Raw genomic sequence first — 23,585 nt, forward strand, 5'->3', positions numbered from 1 at the left:
TCTACTGACACTCTAATTACTATTAAGAGCAGAAAACTTACAGTTCTGTAATTCTAGCAATCCATTTAAAGTTTTCCTTTCAGATGGCATTTTTAACAAAACTTGTCTTAATTTATAGTGCTTCTCTATGTATCAGTATGAAAGCAGTTATTTCAGTTCTTATACACAGGTCGCAATTGTCTCTGTGCAAAAACTCAACAAATCTTACAGAAACAGTTTGTGCAATTACATTGTTTAAAGTGACCAAAAACTTTTACCTCTGATTCAGCGCTATAAAGCTGTCGTTCTCGCTTATCTAGATCTCTCAGAGTTTTCTGAAGTTGTTCTTCCAAAACAGTATATTCTACTACCTAAAATAATAACAAGCACCAAAAAAGTAACAGTATTGTTTTTCTTGCAATAAAAATAATGTTTAAGTTAGGTGAACAACTTAAGTATTGCTGTGGTACAAAACACCAAGAATTTTTGTTTGGAAAATTACATATAAAAACAGATGCTCTAGCTCTGAATGATGAAATCAAGATGGAGAGTCTTTCTTTCAAATCCAACAAAGGCTAGCAATGTTACCATGCACAGATAGGCTGCAGAAGTGCTTTTTGATGATGTAAGTCAAATGCAATTAAAAAGCCTCCAAACAAGGCAAGATAACCAAAAGGATTTCTAGCAAGTGTTCTATGATTTAGGGCTACCTGAAAATTTTTTTAAGTGTGTAGACTAGATGGATGCATACCAGTGGTTGTGAAGAGTAATCACAGACCATTTTGCTCAACCTTATAGTTATGAAATACTTTCTCAATTTTTATAGTCATAGAAGACTAGTGAGACTTTCAGCACATAGAAGTTTGCTTACCTTTTTCTTCACTAATGCTTCCCTCTCTCTATCTCTTTTCTTCCATTCTTCTGCAAGTGTTTGCATATGGGCCATTTCCTTCTTTTTAAGCTTTTAAAAAAGGAACAAAACCCCCAAACCAGAAAACTGAACAAAAATTGTTGGAAGTGCAACTTTAAAGGAGAGAGTACTAGCAGAACTAAGTCTTCAAGCCAAAATATTAAAAATCAAGTTCTTTTGATTACATAACTCAAGGTATGATTTTGACAGTGAAAGATATTTCTTACACTTAATTATAAAATTTGGGTAAATCTAAAGTTTTAATACTCTACATGAGCAAAATTTGATTCTTATTTGTAACAGTGGCAAAGTTCAAGAAAAATGCAGTTAATATTCATCCCATCAATTCTGTTAAAGCTCCTCTGGCAATTATGCACTTTAGTAAATGGAAAAAAATAAAAACCTGATTTTCAAAAATGTCCTCTTGCATTTCCTTCCACATTTCTAACTCCAGTGCTGCTTTGTATTCCAGAGTTTCTCGAGGTTCTGGATGGTTTTCTGGGGCATGAGGCTGACTGTGAGGGACATGTCGTTCTTGACCAGCATCTACACACTGATATTAATAACAGATTTTTACCTGGAAACCCAATTTTTCAAAGAAGTGTTCAAGGAAAAAGGGTAAGATTTATGTAAAACTTACTTGAGAAGAATCTGACATCAGAACTTCTTGCATTTTCACAAGCCCATAGTCTTCCAAAGTGACAGTGTATGAAAGCTCTGCTATTCTGTTGCCTGACCTATAAAGAGCAACAGATTGTTATTTAAATAAAAACAGCCTTAAAAATACAGGTAGTGAATTGTATGACAACACATGAACCAAAAAAGCTGAAGTGATAAAAGGTTCCATGTAAACTCAGAGACTCTAAACCAGCTGCCTGTGTGAGAGCCCAAACGTGTTCTCCCATGTACATTGTTTTAACTTAAGGACTGATTTATACATCTACAGTAAGCTTTCTGACTTTAGCAGCTAACTTGCCATTAAGAACACATTTAACAGTTCATTATAATTAACACATCCCTGTATCAAAAGAACGACCCAGAGTTGTACCTGCAGTCTTAAATCTTTCAAACTAACGTACGCGTTGAATACAGGCAATGACGATTACTTCATTCCGAGATACTCGGTGAATTTCATTAGCCTTTCTTTTTCGTATGTAAACAGTTATCAACAGTATAAGAAGTCACCTAGCATGTCATGTGTGGTATGCCATCCTTGGATGTGTAAAAAAACCATATTTCCAGAAGCTTCAGCATAGATAACTGACAACTTTTGATCTACTTATAGGCCAAGCGAAAAATACCAACATAATAGATTTTTAATTAACTACTTCAAAATTAGTTGTAGTTTCTGCTTAAGTAGAACAGCTTGTCTTTCGCTGTTTGAACTCTAACCACAGATAAAATGTAGCAAACAAAGGTAGTTTCCAGCAAAGACAGATTTTAAGAGAATGAATACACCAACCCTCAAGGTTCTGTCATTCAGTGAAATAATGTAAATGAAAGTTATCACTAGTCTACCACAAAAGTACATTGCAGTATCAATCTTCACTTGGTCAGAAACAAAACTATAATTTCAGTTCCAGCTATTCCACAATGCAAAAGCAATTATATAACCACTTGAAACGTGGAAGATCCAGAATACGTTTCATGCTATTTGCAGCAAAAAGGTGCAGGAATTAACCTTGGCTTTAGTTTGCACAGTTAATAAAAAATATAAAAAGACAGCACTAAAATATTTTTACAGAAGTGCAATCTTCTGCACAGAAAGAGGGAAAAATATCCAACATGCACTGTACTTAAGCATTTCTACATAAGTTAACAAACTCTTAAAGTTTTCTATGAGTCATCTATTAACAGTGACAATTCAAGCTAGCAGACTTAAGAACTATGAATCATCAAGTCAGCTGGACATATCAACATAAAAAGAATACACAAACAAAAGCAAAGCTAGAAAGGTATCAGCACAGCAAAATGCAGAGATCTGATTACATTTTGAGAATGCCATCTAGCGGTTAAGTTTTGTGCAAAGCCAGGTTTCATGTTAACAAACTTCCTGTTGGTGAAGGTGCAAACTTCAATGCATAGTGAGATCAAAAAGAAAATCTGTAAGTTAGGCCATGCTGGATTTCACACATGAAAAAGATCAATTTTCCATCAGTTCAGAAGGAGGAAGGATACGAGTCTTTGTGTCAGTAACCTGAAGTTTCCTGTCAAACAGTGTGTTTTAATTGTCTGAAGACTTCAGTCTTAATAGCAAGTAATCAAGTTAATAGGCATAATCAAGTTCCATTATTATACAGAAAAAGATGAGAGTCTGGACACTGATTAAAAGCTTAGTTCATATCTTCAATGAGGACAGAGGACAGAAATGACTATAAATTCAGTCTCTTAATACACATAAAAGAGAATGTCACTCTTCTATGTAAACAGCCATTTATCTTCAGACAGAATATAAACTAGTTACACTGCTCCTTCTGACGTGCACAATGCCACTATCACATGGTACAATCCTGAAACAGGAAACCTCTCTCACCTACAGATAAATCAGTCCTTCTATATTCCACTGAAGTCAGTTGCATCTAAAACCATACTATGGACAGTCTTTAAGATTTAATACCTGCATATTTTTGTAACTGTTAAATTACTTAGGAAAATGGCTAAATAACATTTTTTCCAATTACTTATTTCTTTAATCTATCTGTGAAGCTTATGTGAGATCCTGACTATATGTAAGAGCTGTTTATGTTGATTCTGGCATTGGTTTGGGCCTCCAGAATGTCTCTTGGATAGCTACTCCCACATTGCAGTGCTCTGCAGTCTGTTTATGTACTCAAAAAGATAACAGGAAGAGTTTGCCTTTTTTTCAGGGAAATACTAAACAAACAGTTCTTCAAAACCTGCTGCAAAGTATATTTTTAAAATAGTTTTACCCTTGTGCTGCTGCAACACTGACTGTTTCATCACAAGTCTGACGCCAGCATTGTTCACCATTACCACCCAAAAATCGGGTTTTTTCTGATGTAAAAACATTTGAAAGCTGAAGTCTTGCCACTCCAAGAAGTAAATCATTAGCTGTTTTGTCCCTGTGCCACAACTCAACCAGCAAAGGTAACCTGAAACGAAAAATTGATTTCAGTGTCAGGCATCAATACAAAAAGAAGAATTCCTTGGAAATTCTCTTGGAAAAAAAAATCTCATATTCTAGAAGTAACTTCCCAAATAAATAGTGGCTACATCAGACAATGGTGTGGTTTTACTGATTCAGAGGAATGAGACTGACTTTATAGGTTTTCCATCACTTACTACTCTTTGATCAGATTATCATTCCTTTCTCCAGTTATGAGAAAGAACAACACTGCAGTGAATGTAATTGGTTGAAAAATCTTAAAATCATCTTCATTTATACATACCTATAAATAAATTTTAGACAGTGCTACTCAGAGGAAAATATCTCCTCCACCTCTTCTTTCAAAATATCACTATTTTGATGATTCTTTTTACAGCATCTTTATCAGTTACTGAAATAGTGGGACTACTGGGAAAATATGCAAAGTCCTCAACACTGTTCTCAGCTTTCTAGGTATCTGCTGTACTTTCAAAGATGTTGGATAGTCATTGTATGTTAAAAAGAAAATTAAAAAATGTACCCATTTCATTCAAAGAAATGCTTTTCTAAAACTATGCTATCAACCTTTAACATCTTATAGCAACAGTACTTGTTTTTGTAAGTAATAAGCCCTGCAAAGTACCCAAGAGATAAAAGCAATAAATTTAGAGTCTCTGACTCTAAGTGTAAGTAATGAACTGGAAGAGTGGTGTATTAAATATTCTTTGGTATTACCACTTTGATTCTTTACTAAATTCTCAAACTGACCATCTTAAATAAAAACTATTAACTTGTGATTACATTTATAGCAAAAATTAGAAGAAGTGTAATTAAGATAAAGAAAATGCAAGTTATTACCTGAACAATGTCTCTTGAAGCTGATGAGGTAGAGTTGCAAAGTCAAATGCACAATAAGACTGTGGAAGAAAAACTTCCATGTTCTTTCTGACTTCTACAGGTGGGCTTGTCATAATAGGTGCTGCACTGCCAAAAAATGGATATGAGTACCTAATAAAAACAAACAAAATTAATACTTTTTTTTACACCTTTTGCAACAAGAAAATCAGTTTAGACATTGTTTACTGAAGCATGACTTGTATTTAAGTCAAAACTTGTACAAATATATGCAACAATAGAATTTTCTTCTCAAATATCCATGTCCTTATATACTTCAGCATTGATTTAGTTTTATTTGTATTTGTTGTTGTTTTGATAAAAAAAGCTTTCACAATCTGTATGTTCACAACCATGTGAATTAATATTTATATAATAATTGCAGAATTTAAATAAAAGTGAGCAGAGAAACATAAGTAGTATTATAAACAGATGTTGCCTGCTACTTGAGAACATTTATAACTACATTTACAGCCAAGTTCATCTAAGATGCAATAACAGATAGTTAAGTAACTGTATACAGAGTGTCAGAACCATTTGACAATTGTCACATTTGAACAATTTGTTTTTTAATTCCCACAGTTTAATTCACTACAAGGGAAGTAAAATCATTTTAGCAATATGATTTACAATGTGAATTGAAACTACTCTAATGACACAATTCAGTGTATGATAAACTACAACAAACAGCAGGCCAAGAACCTCTTGAACTCTGCTTTGCTCAAGCTGATGCCAGCAATCAGCTAAGTTAACAATAAAATAAATGCTGCATCAAATGTTGCTGCTTATAAAATTCTATATGTCAACTGTTTGGTCAGAATTGTTTGAAGAACATGTTTAGACCAAAATCAAATAATGATCACAATATATAATGAAAACACAGGGGTTTTTACCCTACAGTTTTCTTAGAATTTTTGGGGTTAGATGTTTCTTCTCTTCAGTTTCTTGCTGTAGTCATCAATGACTATAAAAACTCAAGTGCATGAAACAGCAAAACCTATTTGTTACCACTGCTCTGAAACAAACTAATTTTTGGAATCTTATGTAAAAAAGGTTATGTGACAGAATTCCATCCTTTGCACAGTGTTTTCCACAGCAATTTCATGGCATAGCCTATACAAAAAGCCATTAATGAAGCATGTTGTATTAGCTGTGTTACAAAATACTCTACTCCTCCACCCCAACCTCACCTTTTCATCCTAGTTCAAACAAAGCTTAAACTCCAAGAATCATTAACATGAACAGATAAGTTAAAACTATATTGAACTGAACTTTTTCAGAACAACTGCAAAACAGATGCAGATGCACCCCCACAGCCATAAATATTCAACTTTCTCAAACTGAAGTACCATTTAAAGACATATTTCAACATGTGCACCAATAGGTCCGTAACAGAAACTACATGGGACACCATAAAACCTGCTACAAACTACTGGATTCCCATGTATCATCAATAAATAATATTCTATGAGTAAAGAATAAAATTGTTCCTGTATCTACAACAAATTCTTGATGCTGAACTCCAAGGAAAACCTAAATCAAACCAAGTTGATAAAAGAAATTCTCTCTTCATTGATAATTGTTAAAAAAACAACCAAATCCCAACCTGCCTACAGATACTGGTTTCAATACCCTTGCTTCTAATCAGTTCTTCGTTTTTTTTAGTTCTTATTCCTCCAACTTAGCATTCACCTCCCAGACAGCACCTGCTGAGTCTCCAAAAGTGCTTCCACAATTTTGTTTCACGTTGATATGAGTAACAAACTAATGTCTAAGCAATTGTTCCAAATTAGCACTGGCAGTTTTCTATTTCACAACACTCAAGTACTGAAAAAGCTTGTGTTTCTTGTAGCTCCACAAATTAATGTAACAAAAGATGCTACTTCTCACATGCAAAGACTACCAGAAACTCCTGATATTACCTCTCAAAATGACAATGTATTTACTACACTAAGATGTGCTTCCCATAGATTCATTGTCACACAACAAACAAGTGATTTGTCCTTTAGATTCACTGTCATATCAAAAAAGCAGATGATTTCTCTCAGTAAAGAACTAGAAGAAGTTCCTGGTGGAAACATGGAAAGCTACAGAAATCGCTCCTTTGACAAGCTGAAAAGGCAGACACAAAGTAAAAAGAGAAGTAACTCTCCTTTTCCTTTAAGGACTGAATGATGACTTATATTATCTGAGCTCAGATATTCAAGTGAGATTTAATGCAAATTGCAGTGCAGTGGAGTGTTACATACTATCTTTAATACTATAAAATCAGATACATAAATGCAAAAGGAATCAGCCAGCTTACTGCTGGCAATCATTTAGATTATGAAGGCTCTGTATGGAAAGATATTGCTAAAACCAAGAGTAAAATCAACAAAAAATAAGTTGTACCTTAAAATGCAATTTATTGGAAAACCAATTTCCAAACCACGTACACTTCGTAAGTCTATTGAAAAGCAAAAATGGTGAGAGGCTGGTGGAATGACAATTTTCTGTGCTGACACAGGCTCAGAAGAACTGGATACACCCACAGGATTGGGTTGAGATGCTGCTACTGGATCATTATCAGCTGCAAACACAGAAGAGAATTTGTGCATATTTTAAATATTTTTTCTACCTAAAAATAACAAAAAATATTAAAGATAATTTTCACATTTAAAATACAATTACAAATATGTTTCTTCAAGAGATTTCAAGACCTTGTAGTATAAGCCAATACTATGAAAAATAGTCACTCTATTTTGAAGTTACTGCTTGCAAAGGAAAATACTCCAAAAACAACTTACTGAAGATCTTCAAAGATTCTGTAATATCTTTCTTTTTTTAATTAATCTTCAAAGCTACGTAAGTTTATCTTGCTGAGGAGAAGTTTAGACTAAGATCTAAGATACTAAATTCTTCAGAAGGATGCCATCAGGCCAGTTTCAACAGTTTATGTAACTGTTCCTAGCCAACTTGAGGGCTTGCAGAATAGGTGGCCTTATGAAAAATAATTTTTAACTTAGAATGAACTAATCTCTTCAGTTTGGGATGGAAAAGGACAGATTAATAGGTCAACTACAGTGCTCATGAGTCCCAGGCTGAGGTTTAACTATTGAAATAAACTATAATGCTTTAGTTAGGTCTATAAAGCACATCTAGTCCTGCCCTTTGATCAGAACCTGCCAATTGTGGCATGCATTTTATACTTTAGGGGGCATAAACTAGTGCCTGTCTCATTGCATCCAGGCTTCTCAACTCCTTGCACTAAGACCCAATATTGCCTTCAAAGAATAAAAGGTCAAAATACAAGTTTTACAGACAGGGTCTCCAAAAGGTATTCTCCAAAAATGTTTAAGGTAGTGAAGCAGCAACAAAGGTGAAGAAACTGTCAGAGAAGGACTTTAAATGCCTTTTCTAAGTGCTAGTTGTTTTGATCCTTTGTCTTGACAATTATCTAAAACTACAGAATCACTGAATGGTAGGGGCTGGAAGGGACCTTGAAAGATCATCTAGTCTAAACCACTGCTCAAGCAGGTTCACCTCAGTAAAGTCACACAGGAACGCATCCACGCAGGTTTTTAAAACCTCCAGAGGATATTCCACATGTCCCCTAGGCAGCTTGTTCCAGTGTTCTGTCACCCTTGAAGTTTTTTATCCTTTTTAAGTGGAATCTTTTTCTGTTTCAGCTTTTCTTTTTTTTTTTCCCCTCATTTTTAAAGCAGTTGCTTTATTTCTTCCTGATGGCTTTTGAATGTTTTATTTGCATTATAACAATACAAAAAACCTTAATAATACCTCAACATCAGCTAGTTAGCACAAAGCAGGAATGAAACCTTTTTCAGTGATTCAGGTATCACGATTGGTGCAATTGTCTGAATAAAAGCTTAAAGCTGTCAGAGACAAGAGAACAAAAACTGCATATGGCCTACTGTTAAAATTCCTTGCTACTATATTCAAATTTCATTCAATGTACTAAATGTGACAAATTTTGCATTACTGGAATTTTGTAGGTCTGATAACTGAGGTGACTTTGCTCTGCTCTGTGATTTGACAACTGGAGTCTCTTCAGTATACTGTTTGTTAACCCCTTGGTAAGAATCAGACACCAGCCCTGAAAGATAAATGTGAGATGATGTATTTTACATCTTATCAAAACACAAAGTTATAAAATCATTCTTTTTATTAATAAAAAAGCACAATCCTGTATTTCTTTACCAGAGATTAAAACTAGCTGCTGGGTTCACAATACTTTTTGGTACATTCCATCTAAAGAACTTAAGCTTTGCCTAGGTAAGAGGAGTTAGGATTAAAATAAAACTTGTCTGAATTAGCAGACAAATTCAGAGGGTTCATTCTAGGAAAAAGATTTTCCTCTACAGGGATGGGCACCTTTAGGGCCCATCTCAAAAGATCAGTAATAGAAACATCATTAGAAAAAATAAGCATTCAGCTTTACTCGTAAGTCATCAAAAAGACATGTTCAATAATGTTTACCAAGCTAACATTCTTGCTTTAAAGCTTTACTTTATCATTACAGTTTTTGTTCCTCTCTAGTTTCTGTACCCCTTCAATTTCTCCCCAATTCAGTCCTCAAGCCAAAACCAAAACAAAGCAAGTCTCAGAAGGATTTGTAAGCTACCAGCTCCCTACAAAAAGTCCAACTGCTTGTTTTTGTCCAGGAATCTGCCCTGTACAAACATTTGTTTTCCCAACTTATTATCCACATGCAAACTCCTTATGAATCTCAAAAATCCCAGATTTCCCTTGCCTTTTTATTTATTTAATAAGCATGAATGTTAGACCACTTCATCTCCTTAGTGAGCAAATCAGTTTCTTCATGGGTATAGTACTGAACCTTCCCATTTTAAAAGCCAGAGAATTTCAAACATTTCCAGTATTATTTTTCAAGGTGATGACCATCCATGTCACTTGTAACAGACATGACCAAATTGCCAGTCTGGCTTTTACAGGCATTTTCAACAACCATCACATTCAAGTTGAAGAAATAACAGGAGGAGACAAAGTGTTGTAATGCACATGATTCTTAATTGTCTGAAATTTATCACTACGCATGAGAAGTATGTGATCAAGGACCACACTTGAGAAGCACAGGGGGAAAAAGCAAAACCAAAACATGTATATATATAAACACATACCCTTTTTGTTGAATTTTTTGTCTTTTTCAAGCTTAAGACTTTCCACTTCACTTTCTGTTGCCTCATCCTCTGTTGAACGACAGAGGTCAGCTTGAGGTGGGACATTCTGGGATCTCTGATGCAGGCCCTCAGTTTTTCCACTAATAGGTGAAAAGACCTTCTCCTGTGGTTGCTTACGTTCAGTTGGACCATTTAAGGAAATCAAGGGCTGAACAAAGTGATACAGAGTTTTCTCATATATCATAGCTTACACAGCAAAATTCCATCTACAATATTTTTAGTTTGATATTATTTTTCCACCACAAAATAAAGAAGTTAATAAATTGCTTTATATGAATAATCCTTTATGTCAGGTTTTCTTCTATATGTTTTACTGTCAGATATGACTTAAAAATATGATATTTTTAACATGAAACCATGCAATAGTGTCTAATCCAACAATAAACAAGCAAGCTATACCTGTGAACTCAAGCTCTCTCTTTGCAGAATTACAGACACCCCAACAGTAGGAGCCATATCCAAAGGCAACTGTGGCAGTTTCTGTTTAGTTCTATTTGGTGGAACAAGGACAAATGCTCCTTCTATTGCCACAGGATGTTGATCGATTTCCACCTTTCCCTTCTTCAGTAGTTCAGACAGGGCTATTTCAGTGCTTCCAAGAGACTGGTTCCCACAGCAAAGATGGATCTGTATATATATAAAAGTGCTAGAAAGTAACTGGCGTGTGCTTTTCCACTTCAACTGTTAAAGGTAGCAGAAATACAAAGAATGAAAATGACCACCCTTACTCTAGTCCTCATATGCTGAGAACAAGTGTTTCGAGCAGTAGAAGAATAGCTATGAAACTTCAACACTGACTAGACAGGAGTTGCCCACTGCCAGCATAGTAGCAGGTTGCTATCTTTCTGAGGACACGTCATATCATCCCTTCTGGAGGAGACCTTAAACAGTCCGTGGCTTCTAAAACACAGCACAGATCCTTAATGCTTAGTCATGTAAAAGGCATGAGGTAAAAAGCTATTTGAAAGCTCAGCATTCATACATATGTTTAGATACCACTTAAAGAGCAAGTATGTTTGGAAATAAGTAACTGTGTTCTTAATTCCTAGTAAAAATCATTATTATTTTTTCAAAACTTGATTAAATTCTTTCTTCCTTTTACAGCTTAATATTTACATACCTAATTAAAACATGGATCTTAAAACAACACTCCAGGGTAATTTATTTTCCTCACTGAAAGTTACTCTTCGACACTTAAACATTGACTTGCTCTTTCCCAAATAGAAGTTATTTCAGTACTGTTTAGCAGATTAGAACACTGTACTCTGATCCCTAATATTTGTTACACTTATTGAAGACTTGAATACTAAAAGTCATACACTGTCAATATACATACCTATGTGTGTATACATTTATGTGTATACACACACACATACTGAAATACAATCATACACAATATAAACACACATTCTCTGGTCTGGTTGCTAGCATGTTTCATGGCTAAAGTCTTAACTTTCAGAAAAAATATATTTAATATGAAGGCTTAGAATACAGTGTTCTAATCCTATACCCTAAAATTTAAGAAGCTGCATAAGAAGTCCGAGAATCAGTAAATCAAGATGGGGATCTGACCTCATAACAACTGTTGTTCAAAAAGTAATTATTTAACGTGATGAAAGCATGCATAACTCTGTCTATGTGCGTATATATAAATATATGAAACAAATGCTCTATTAAATACTTTGTTTCAAGACCATAGACTGGGATTAAATTCCAAACACAGTTGTGCATGTGCTTCTCCAAAATCTGTCATTAGAAAAATATTTGGAGTTGAGGCAAGAAAATCTGAAACAACATTTTGGACAAAAACATTCTTAAACTAACACGTATAACAAAGACAGAATGGTATGTACAAGCCTAAAACAAATAACTTCAGAAGGGTCCAGTTCCAAGATTTACTTGATATAACTAATACTGTATTGTAATATTGTCAATATTACCAGCTATGTTATTAGATACCTTATACTACCCTCAATCAAATAATCTCTTCTTTTGAATGTGTGAGCCAGACATTGCCATGAAGGCTTAAAATACTCCCCAATATTTAGAATCATAGCATTATTTAGGTTTGAAAAGACCCATGAGTCCAATCATGAACCTAACACTGTCAACTTCAGCACTACTCTACGTCCCCCACTTGAAGCCATAGCTAAAGATAAACAATACCCTCTAACAGCCCAAATATAGCTGTAGGGTATCGAAAACCAGTATTTGTCTAAGAAGTGGGAAAAAAGCCAGACTTCCTTATTACTTAGAGTGCTAAGGATGACGACTTTAGAATTTAGGCAAGAATGACTGAAGCAGCTGGTGTGGGTGAAGTCACCACAGGCAGCACCATGCAGGACTGTAGGCTGCAGATGGCCTGACTGGAGAGCAGGCCCCAGAGCTCTGAGCTCTTGAGAATGCCACATTAGCTCTTTGGGAACAGCAGTTTCAGCAATACCTTTTATCATGACAAAGTAACCCAGCTTCCTATAGCAATCATACTAAATAGACTGCATTCCATCTGAGTTGGAAATCTTGCTGCTAGGGTTTCTCTCATATCACAATGAGAATTGACTTGTATTTGAGCCAAAACACTGTAAATACAATCTAGTCTTGGAAAGAGAAATGCGTTCTATTTTTAACTTGAGCCATATTCTGTTTCCTTTATTTTCATTTTTTTTATTCTTACTCACATTCAGGAAGAAACACCTTACCTCTAACTTTGACTGTGCACAAAGATAGACTTGAAGGACATCAGCTCTACTACGTATTCGAACTGAAGCTCTTTCTGGCTCAAAGTTGGGTTTGATTAAATCAGTGAAAGGTTCATTTGTGACATCATTTCCCAGTAATGAGTAGTAGAAAAAAAATTCAGGCTGCTGTTCAGGAAGCTTCATAGTACTAGGAACCAACTAAAAAAAGAGTCAGAAAGAAGAAAGTGTTTCTTTCATTAACGTACACTTACTGTACTCCTCAAGCACTGGCCTTGAAAATGTAGAACTTAAAAGTGATCTCAAACTACCCAACAGCTGAGCTTAACTCTAACCTCCACTATGTACATAAAACAGCAAGTAAACTGTAATAATACTACTCAGACTGAATAGAGAAGTTATCCATCGTTACAAACATACCAATAACTTGCCAAATGACCCATTTTGAACTACATTTAACAACACATTCACCTTGAATAAAAGACTGAACAGCCCAAAATAGCTATTTCGTCCTATAACTACTGCCTCTAAAAAAGGCACAAGCTAGCCTAGAGTGATCACAGTATGTTTACTTCACAAGGACCTATAACTCTGATGTGTACAATTATTTTCTCTGAAAAAAGACAGGAAGATTGAGGAGAGTTTTATCATATACTGTGAGTTCTAGATTAATTAAAAGTCATGCTGGCTTGGAGGCATGACTTCCACAAGAACTTGGGTAAACTTATGTTTTTAAATCAGACAATATGTATTGGTGTTACAGAGTATAGCATAAACACAACAGCTCAGGTCTAAAGTTGAAACAATCACATCACTTCACCCAAGCTAAGTAACTATTTTCCTACAGCAACACAAGCTGCACCATTTCATACTCTTTCATGTAAGTCCTAGATGTGAAAAGTACTTCAGGTTTGAACACATGGGCACCACACTGAAGACAGATACTATCCATACACATGCCTTCTATACTACATCATAGCATAAACGTATGCATTCCATAAAAGTGCATAATTTCCAGTAAATGCAATTTCAGTGGTCTAAAACAATTCTTATCTTCTTCTCTTTGATGTACATGCACTACACAAAGTTACAAAATTTAGATCAATGTCCACTAGCTAAATGTGAGACAAGGCTATTTTTTGCAACAATCCTACAAGATGACAAAAAAAATCTAACTAGAGATAAGGCATAGGATAGTACTTCTTAAAAACACATGCAACAAGGAAACAAACCTGTTCCAACTGTGTGGCAAATGCAATTGTTACAGACAAGACAAAGTAGTCTCGGCAATACTCTACTGGTCCAATTTGATGATAGCCCTCTTCTTCATTCAACACTGGTACAATACTTTTGGGGTCTAGTCCAGAAACAAGAACAGATGCTAAGAGAGAAGAAAGAAAATAAATAACTTGTAACTTTAATTGATGCATGTCTTACATATAACTATCATTTTAATTATTGTATATGTGGAAAGAAAAGTTACAAATAAAGATCTTAATGCTTAGTTCCAAAGTGTCTCAACACAAAAGAATCCCTTAAGTACGCTTATGTATAGCTACAAAAAATTAAATTCTAAAAAATTATATTCTAAAATTAATTTCTATTTGGTGGGCACAGACATTAATTTGAACACTATGCTAAACAGAATGCTAGTGCATGTATTTATATATGGAACTATGTTTATAGTTCCAGTCATTGGAACTACATTTCACTAGGTTAATATCTACCGTGCTGTTTATTTTGCTCATTAGAGGAAACACAAGATAGTAACTACATATAACAATCTGTTCAATTGTTGAAAGTATAAAGTCTCACATAACAGACCTTTGGAATTGTGATGGTTTGATATGACAGTCATTTCTAGTAGTGGGGAAGGGGCTCTAAAGATGGCTCCTCTAAGAAGTTGCTTGAAACTCTCTCCATCTCTGAGCCAGACCCACTTCTGGAGCTAAGCCAATCAGATGCCTCCATGATCACTTTTTAAAAAGAAGCCAGAGGAGGAGTGTTCCTTCTTCTGGGCCTTCTTTTTTTTCTGGCAGGTGGTGGTGCAGGGAGTTGGGGTAGAGTTGGGGTCAGCAAGGGAAGAGAGGAGGACGTGTGCTGGAGCAAAGACTCCCCTGCATCCTGCAGAGAGCACTGGTAAAGCAGTGATTTGTTTGCATTTTGCTGAAGATCCCACATCGGGGCAGTGATTGTCTTCATTAAAGACCCTGTGCCAGGGACAGTGACTATGGCCAGAGGAGGCCATGTCCCCTGTGAGAGACTCCATATTCACAGAAGCTGTAACTGTGGGGAAGAACCCACAACAAAGAAACTCATTAAAATTATGACCAGAAGAGGGTCTGGCCTGTAGGAGGGATACTGTATCTGCAGAAGCTCCAACTGTAAGGAAGATCCCATGCCAAAGATATTCATTCACTGCATCCTGGGTGAGGGACCCTGTATTGGCAGAAGCTGCAGCTGCTGGGAAGAACCCACACCAGAGAAGTTTGTTAAAGGACTGTGTCCTGTGGGAGTGACCCAAAATTGGAGCAAGGGAAGAATGCCAGGAGTCATCCTCCTCTGAGGAGAAGGAAGCAGCAGAGTCCATCTGTGAGAGACTGACCATATCCCTCATTCCCTGCCCCCCCTGAACCATTGAGAGGGGAGGAGGTAGAGATATTGGAAGCAGTGAGCTGGGCCTGGGAAGAAAGGAGGGATGGGGGAGGGAGATCTTAAAGTGCTGATTGTAATTTTCTCATCATCCTACTCCGTTTTTGTGGTTTGTTCTGTTTCTTGTAGTTAGCAGAATAAGCTTTCTTACTTTCCTCTCTAAGTCGAGTACTGGAGTCTGTTTTGCCCAGAACTATATTTAGCAGTGAGCCCTCCTTGCCCTTGTTTCAATCCACAACAACCTTGATTATCTTTTCTCCTCCCACTTTGCTGGGGCCTCCACCATCCTAATGAATGTGGGGGTGGATGGAGGGCACTGAGTGAGAGACTATCATGGTACTTCATTGCTGGCTGGGCAAAACTATGACAGGAATGTTTCATTTAAGTTTTCATCTGAAGTCTTCAATGCATAAAACACTGTTTCTAATCTGGTTTAATAGTTTCTACTCTATAGAGCCAGTAACTCAATACATTTCAAAGCACCTCAGGTTATATCAAGTAGTAATAACCACACAACAATTTAGGTTGTGAACCAAAGGCTCTGTTTCAAACTCCAGAAAATGGGGCAGTTAGGCCAATGAAACAAAAAAAATTTTAAAAGTGTATGGATCACAAAAGGAAAACATCTCCTTAACTATTTGACTAGATTAGATCTGAAAGCCTAGCTTTGTCATGCCCAGTGACTGGAATATGAACTTTAAACTCACAAAAAATCCCTACACATTTATTTTCCTCCATTGTCTAAATATGATAATGAGTAATCTTGAGATGACAGAAGAAAGGGAAAAGCTGGCACACCTGTTTGTATTAATTATGCACAGAAAGCATGAAGTAGAAGACAGTGGTGGGTGGAAGTGGCAGAAATTCCTTTTATTTTCCACCAGTGTCATGAGGTGAAGGAGAGCTTGCAGGTAGATGGGTCACAAGGTAAGTGCAGATTAACAAGTCATTTATAGTAGTTCCTTACCTCCTTCACAAACTCCACAGTATGAAAAATTCCCTGTGTTTTGTTGTGAACTTGACTGAATAGAGTAAGCTAAGTGATTACTGAAACTTCAACACTGTCTTAATCACTCTTCCAATGCAGCCAAGTTGAAGTCTGGGCCAGAAGCCTTGTAAAACACTTTTCTGCCACTGACCACTTTGCTTTTACAAAGCCATTGCCTCAGATAGTAAGCAGATGATGAATTCAGAATTACCCTCACAGCAAACATCCGAAGTATAGTCAGGTAAGTAGCTGAAAATCCACTGGTTGTAACAGAGGCTCAGTTTTTAGAAATAAAGTAGACAGGCATTTGGGTGTAGACACTTGGGTTAAAGATGAGAGTAAAGATAAATCTGGTCTTATTTTGAAGGTCTTCTTTTCCCCATTAAAAAAAAACCTACTAACTTACATCATAAAATCCAAGATAAAAAACTGAGAAGTACATAAATAAAGACACCTACTAGTATTAATATGAGTTATAATACACTTTGACACATTTCACTAATTACTTCTGAGTGGAATGTACAGTGGAATCCACAAGTGGAATTCTGTCACAAGAGTTGAAGTAGATGTTACTACAAAACCTTGTCAAAAGAACATGACTGAAGTACTAAGTGATTTATATTATATGAAAAAGCCAGCAGAAGAGAATTAATTTCCAATTCAAAACACAAAAACTGCAAACTGTGAAGAAGTTTCTCTCATTTCTTTTGTTACAGAAGTTTCTAAGGACCTGAAACAGAAGTGAAATGGCCATAGGAGTAAACTATGGGTCCCTAAATCTGATTTTAAAGATCAGTTGGTTTGCAACTCTGTCCACCTGAAAGTGACAATTACCACAGTAAAGCATCTGGGTAAAATTCTTACCACAAGGAACGTTAATCACCTGCAAAGGATATTCTATGAAATTAAAATCCACGTGAGACTTAAAACACATTTGCAAAAAGCGGTATATTTATCTAGCACAGGAACACTTTTAATGCAAAGTCAGCAGTATTCTTACTATGTTACTCACCCGTTTCCTCTCTACAGGGGGCCTCCTTTGCTTTAAAATCATTGGCCAGTGCTTTTGAATCAGTCTCCAACATAACACCTACTTGTATTTCAGATTTAAATTTAGTGTACTTGTTACTAAGAAGAGGATACCATTTTGGTGCCTACACAGTTACAAACAAAACACAAAAGCATTTAAAAAGAGGAAAATAATATAATATTGTTACAGACAATTACATTCACTCTAGCATTTCTACTTCATCATCTGCAGATCTACACCTTGGTTTATTTCCAAAAATTTGGCCTATTTGAGTAAGCTATTATACTGTAAGGTTCTATAAAATGATTCTTGGAAGACTAGTTGAACATACTCTTTTACACCAATTTGTACAATAAACAAGTCCACAATAAAAATATGCCATAATTGTTTAAATTAGAAGACAAAATCTTCAAGTTCTTAACTGAAAGTGCACAGACAACAGATCCTTAAGAAGTGTGATGTCAAAATAAGACCTTGGGGTCCTGTTATCCCCCCATCAGAATTATGTTTTGATCATACAAAACATAGAATTTTGATTAGTTACATCTATATAAACAATTATTTTTACTCAATGCTGGGGTAAGTCGGCAGAACTTTTGATTATCTAACAGATCTTCCATACAGGCCCATTAAAAAACACTTAAGGCTTGATGATGGAGACACAATTCAATTGCTCTCAATATAAATTGTTATGATAAATTTTTCAAGGTAATTAAATCATGGAGTTGCTTAAAAGTGTTGCTTACAGGTGTTCCAATTCTGAACTTCAGAAGCACATAAAAAATACACTAAAGAAAACATAGTAGTATTTATTCTTATATAGAATAGTCAAGTTGTCTTTCCTATTAAAAAAAAAAACCCACAATCAACTAGGCATCATACTCCAAAACAAGATTTGAAGGTTTTGCACATGCCCTAAACTAAATGTTACTACCTGGGAATAGTACTGTGGAGAAAAACTTTTAAAGCTTTATACCCCATTACATACCTGTTTTTTTTCCTGCACAGCCCTTAAATCAAGTACAATATAGCCTATATTCTCTTTAGCTGAAGACAGAGGATCCAGTGCAAAACACTGGATTTTGATAGGTGTACGCTGCAGCCTGAAAGAACAACTCAGTTGAAATGCAAAGTGTAGAAGCTACCTCTATGATTAGTTCACAAATATAATTCCTAATTTTCAAGAACACCAACAATACAAAATGCGTTTGATATATAACTAGTTTTAGAATATAAAAATTCACCTCTAAGTGACAGAACACACAAGTGGATTAATTTTGTAAAGTAGTAGTGTTTTGGAGTCTCACAGAGCCTCAAGGGCTATTAAAAAATGTTAGTGACAACCTACCCTTCATATTTTTTAAACATTTTATTTTGTCACATAGTACTTTTGTTTGTTGTGGCAACATAATGGTAGATCAAGAATTCAATGACCATAACACAAAAACTATATTTCAGTAACTGTAAAGACAATAAAATTAAATTTTATCTTCAAATTAGACTTAACTTTCGACTGTTACCTGTGCTGGTGAAGTGCTTTCCTGTCAAGCTCCCAGGCCAATTCCGTGGCAAATTCTGGTTGATCAATATGCTCTACAGGATCTGTAGCCAACTGTTCACCATCAAACTTTGCCTCAACTATAAGCAGGTGCTTGGGTCGTTTTGGAAAATAGCGTCCTGTAAAAAGAAAGTAATTGCCACATGCCATTCCCCCCCTAAAAAAAAGAGGGGGCTCAGATTTCTGCCATAAACCAGTTACCTGGAAATCAATTCCTAGTATCACCTTCCCTGTGCTACAGGAAAGTGACATAAAGGTATATCCTTTATAATTTAAAAAAAAAGTCAGAAAGAAGAAAGTAACGTGAAACAGACTACTGTGAAGAATCCAGAAGCAGCAAGACTTTAAGTAACAAAATAAAAAAAAGAAACTAGGCAACTATTGGATTTAATTTTGAGAAATTTATGACTTCGTACAGGTAAGCGAATAGGTGAGAGACAGAGTCTTTAGACAGAACTACAGATTTTACCAATGTTCAACAGCAAAAACCACCATCTAATGAAAGCAATAAAAGCTGTTTATCCAATTACTTGTTGGAATAACAGAATACTAGATTAAGAAAGTGTACAGGATTCAGTATCATCTCATATCTCATCATCCCATATCATATTCTGATCAATAACTTAAATGAAAAAACAAAGTGAATACTTTTAAAATGTACATGTGTCACAATGTGGGGACGGGTGACATGCACATCAGAAAACAGGACTTTACTTTAAAGCTACCTTAGCTAACTATTTAGACAGAGAGAACAGGATTTACTTTACAATAAGAAAGCATTCAGCCAAAAAAAAAAATTTCAATTGCAACACAGAAATACAGATCCAAAAAACCCCCCTATTCTTGCATAAAAATTACAACTCAGTAAATCTAATCTAATCTGTAGAAATATGTGATGACAAATGATTAGCTAGGCATTCAAGTCAACACTAAAAAAAGGTAGCTCCTGCAGTAGACTACTCATGTGGGACAGAAATATCAGAATGCTGGTTTAGGAAAAAAAAAAAAACCCATTAAGCCACCACCAACAACAAAAAAACACCAATAAAAAGAGGAGCTGACACATGAAATGATGCTGGTTACAGTAAGACATCAGCTATACTCCAATGTTTCAGTCCAACGCTCTCCTGAAAGCTCCACAGCCCGACAGTGACATCTGAGCCTCCACAGCCTGTCAGGAAGGACTAGCAACACTGGTGTCTGTAGCCAGAGAGGGCTGATGACATGCAGGGCTGTCCCTGCCCACATATGGGTTTGATACCAAGGGAAGAGGGTAACAGGATTCTCTGCACACAGGAGAATAGCAGCGATATTGGGCCTGAACACCAACACAGGCTTGGTGAGTGCCTCAGTGAGAAAACATAGAGGGGCTTTTTCTTTTCAAGGAAAAGAAGGATGCTTCCATTATTCGTTAAAAGTGGTGTTTGGGTGAATACTTTCAGAAACAAATTCGTGCGTAGTCTATTCTGGCTTTAAGCTACGCCTGCAGCTGTAACAATGCAACCAGCTTATTCAATACTGTGCGGGTTATCCCACTCACTCCGCCACAGGAAACACACCCGGAGACGGAGACCAACTCCCATTTACCTTCCAGGACGGAGACGACGATCAGCAACCGATCTGCGGTTCTAGAAACCATCTCCCTGCTTCACTCGGGGACTCCTAAGGCGTCGGCCGGAAAGCACGGCCGCTCCCGAGCTGCTGGGGAGAGAAGGTGGAAGGGCGGCCAGGGACTACCAGCGACCCGCCGGACCTACCGCCACTTTTCAGCGTCTTTCCGCCTCGGAGCCTTTAAACGCCAACTGCCGCGCCCTCCGCCGCACTTCCGCCTGGCAACGGCCGCCCCGCCCGCCGCGCCGTACGACGCTTCCGCCGGCGCCACCGCCCCACCCCCGCGCTGGCCCCGCCTCGCCACGCTGGCCCCGCCCCGGACCTACCCGCCTGTCTGCTTGACACTCCGCCCCGCCCCGCTGGCCCCGCCCCCGAGTCGCGCCGCTTCTCAGCGTAGAGCCCGCCCCCCCAGCCACTGTAACGACCTCGTTTTTACTAGAACAGTGAAGTTTTGCGGGACAAACTGAATCTGGTTCTAGAAAAAACACAGCTTTGTCGTGCTTAGGACATCTTTTTAAGTATCCTATCTTCCATATGAAGTAATAATCAGTCAAACAATAACACCAGAAATTAGTGCTCCCTGGCATTCTGAATCACATGTATACCTGGGCTGTGAGGCAACAGGAGCCATTTTTTATATATGATTTTTTTTTTGTTAGGTAGCCTAACAAAAACTTTGGACTGATATAAAATCGCAGTGTTTTAGTAACTTGCATATTCCAGAAAGATTCTGGGTCTCTATTTGCAAACATCAGAAACTCCTTTCATTTTACGGAGTTTATTCTGCTTCTGAAACACTGTTAAACAAGTTTTCTTATTTCTGAGTGGAGTCAGACAGAGCTTAGTTCAGTCTGGTGCTTTTTGTTGTGGCATCTGCATTGAGCGTGACAACTCTACATTTACAGTCCAAGTTCTTAAATTTCTATCACTGTAAGCTTCAGCAAACCAAGTTCTAGGTACTTTTTAAAGGAAACCTGGAGGCAGACCTCTGAAAAATTAGTCATTTTGGCTAGGGGGAGAATGTGATCACAGAGATGACAAAATCGATTTCTTTTGGCATGATTCCTGGAAATAATGGCTTCTTCTGGTGTCTTACGTGGGTTCATTGCATATCAGAATGCTGCAGTTTGTTACTCAATCAGTAAATATTTAAAAACCTTTTAAAATTGTTTATTCTAGAAATTAAAGCCAGTAGTGCTTTCTGACTGAAGAAAAACTAATAAAAATTAGCCCTCAGTGGGCCTCCCCTTTTCATCCCAAATCTAACTGACAGTTAGATTTCATAATTTTTTATTCCTTTTTCTTTTTGGCCTTTCTCCACTTCATAGTTTCCCTTATTCTGTCTCTCTAACCTTCCTAATCCCGTGAAAGAGTTTTCCATTTTCATTCTTCCTCTCTCTGTAGATCAGTGCCCCAGATTGGTGTCTTTCCTCTATAAACAGTCTTCATAGTCAGCTTCTTTACTTTTTAATGCCTTTTGCTTTAAAATATACCGCTTGCCTGAATTAAGGCCATTGTAACTTTTCTGATCAAACTTTTTTTGGAACAAATAATCTCAAGTCCCAGAGTTCTCTCTGTAAGTCATGTTCTCTGCAGTTTTATTAATTTGTATTGCCTTTCTCTGAATTTGTAATTAGCCCTCGCCTTTCCTCATTGTCATGGTTTAGCAAGGAGCCTCTTCTGCTTGGTAACAGGGTGAGGGGGCTGCAGTGAAGATCTGGTAAAAAGTTCTCAGACCTTCCCCCACTTCTTGGGTTCAGACCCACCTCTGGGCCAATCTGGCGCCTCTGCCATCACTAAGGATGGGAATTTGAAGTGCTTGGGAGGAGGTGTAGGAATGGTATAAGATGGAGGTGACCACATGGACCCCACCATCAGAGAAGGAGGAAGGAAGGAGGAGCAATAGACCAGAGACCCCTCTGCAACCCATTGCAAGAATGCAGGCTGTGCCCCTGCAACCCATGCAGGGCCATGGCAGGACTCAGAGCCACCAGCAGCTCCGTGTGAGTGCACCCGGATGGGTGAGAGACTGTATGAGGAGGTGGCCATGGCACAGGCTGTGCTGGAGAGCCTGTGGGCCACAGAGTGGACCCACGCTAGTGGCAGAGAGGAACTGCAGCCTTTGGGATGAACGCATGTCAGAGTGGCCTGTGCAGGGCTGCCAGGTGTGTGAGGTACCCCATGGACTTGCAGGGAGGACTGGTGTGGAACCCGCCTGCCCTGAGGAGGGACAAACGGCAGAAGCCATCAGGAGTAGACTGACTGAAACCCCCTCTCCCTGCCCACCTAACCTGTTCATGGGGGAGGAGATAAAGACACCAGGATCAGGACTCTGAGCCCGGGAAGAGGGAAGGGCGGGGAGAAGGTGGTCTTAAAGGGCTAGTTGTGTTCTTCATCATTTACCACTCTGTATTGTTTTGTGTTGGTTATGTTTTGGGGTTTTATGGTTATGTTTTTGCTGGTGGTGGATTAAATGATTTTCTGTTTTCTTCCTCAAACCAAGTAGGTCTATTTTGTCCGGGACCATAAGGGGCAATTAAGCCGTCCCTGCCCTTTGAAAATTCTAAGGTCTGTCGTACTTGAGTCTAATCATGGTCTTTTGTCCCTGGATGGGCCTAAACCAGGATACTTATTAACAGTGTCTGTAGGTGAATAGACTACATCAGGGAAGGCCACCATGGCGGCTTAACTAACAAGCAGAATTTCAGTTTGTTTGTCTGCATGTTCTCCACTTTGTCCGTATGAACTACTGATGGAAAAACAATTGCTACTTCTTGCAACTTATCCTGGCTTTGATTTTTGCCTATTTAGCAAGCCGAACTGGTTCAGCTCAGGCTGAGACAAGTTCTAGCGCCAGCAGAAAAGAATGAGAGCGTGTGGCTAACAACACTGTTTTGTGAAGGTTTGTGTCTGCATGTGGCAAAGCATGTGGGATTTCACTTTTGGCAACAGTGAGACATGAA

General features: G+C 37.4%; 1 protein-coding gene across 6 annotated transcripts in view; it reads right to left on the minus strand.

Annotated features, from left to right (window-relative positions):
* CEP120 (centrosomal protein 120) overlaps window positions 1–20,830 on the minus strand; it is a 38,988-nt gene extending 18,158 nt beyond the window's left edge. The window contains exons 1-16 of one of the 6 annotated variants that reach the window (XM_062018916.1): window positions 20,599–20,830; window positions 18,974–19,130; window positions 18,442–18,556; window positions 17,436–17,577; window positions 14,016–14,164; window positions 12,787–12,984; window positions 10,487–10,714; window positions 10,028–10,235; window positions 8,869–8,982; window positions 7,281–7,458; window positions 4,854–4,979; window positions 3,820–4,002; window positions 1,530–1,626; window positions 1,293–1,442; window positions 851–940; window positions 258–350 (exon numbers count right to left, since the gene is read on the minus strand). In XM_062018916.1, the coding sequence (XP_061874900.1) occupies window positions 258–350; window positions 851–940; window positions 1,293–1,442; window positions 1,530–1,626; window positions 3,820–4,002; window positions 4,854–4,979; window positions 7,281–7,458; window positions 8,869–8,982; window positions 10,028–10,235; window positions 10,487–10,714; window positions 12,787–12,984; window positions 14,016–14,164; window positions 17,436–17,577; window positions 18,442–18,556; window positions 18,974–19,130; window positions 20,599–20,650 (2,280 nt within the window). In that variant the 5' untranslated portion in view covers window positions 20,651–20,830. Of the gene's footprint in view, window positions 1–257; window positions 351–850; window positions 941–1,292; window positions 1,443–1,529; window positions 1,627–3,819; window positions 4,003–4,853; window positions 5,004–7,280; window positions 7,459–8,868; window positions 8,983–10,027; window positions 10,236–10,486; window positions 10,715–12,786; window positions 12,985–14,015; window positions 14,165–14,607; window positions 15,213–17,435; window positions 17,578–18,441; window positions 18,557–18,973; window positions 19,131–20,598 lie in introns of those variants that run through there. The other 5 variants (XM_010198913.2, XM_062018919.1, XM_062018917.1 and 2 more) reach the window with 5 other exon arrangements.
* Window positions 20,831–23,585: the final 2,755 nt, after the last annotated feature.

This window comes from Colius striatus, chromosome Z, assembly GCF_028858725.1.
Source record: "Colius striatus isolate bColStr4 chromosome Z, bColStr4.1.hap1, whole genome shotgun sequence".
In the NCBI taxonomy this organism is placed as follows: domain Eukaryota; kingdom Metazoa; phylum Chordata; class Aves; order Coliiformes; family Coliidae; genus Colius; species Colius striatus.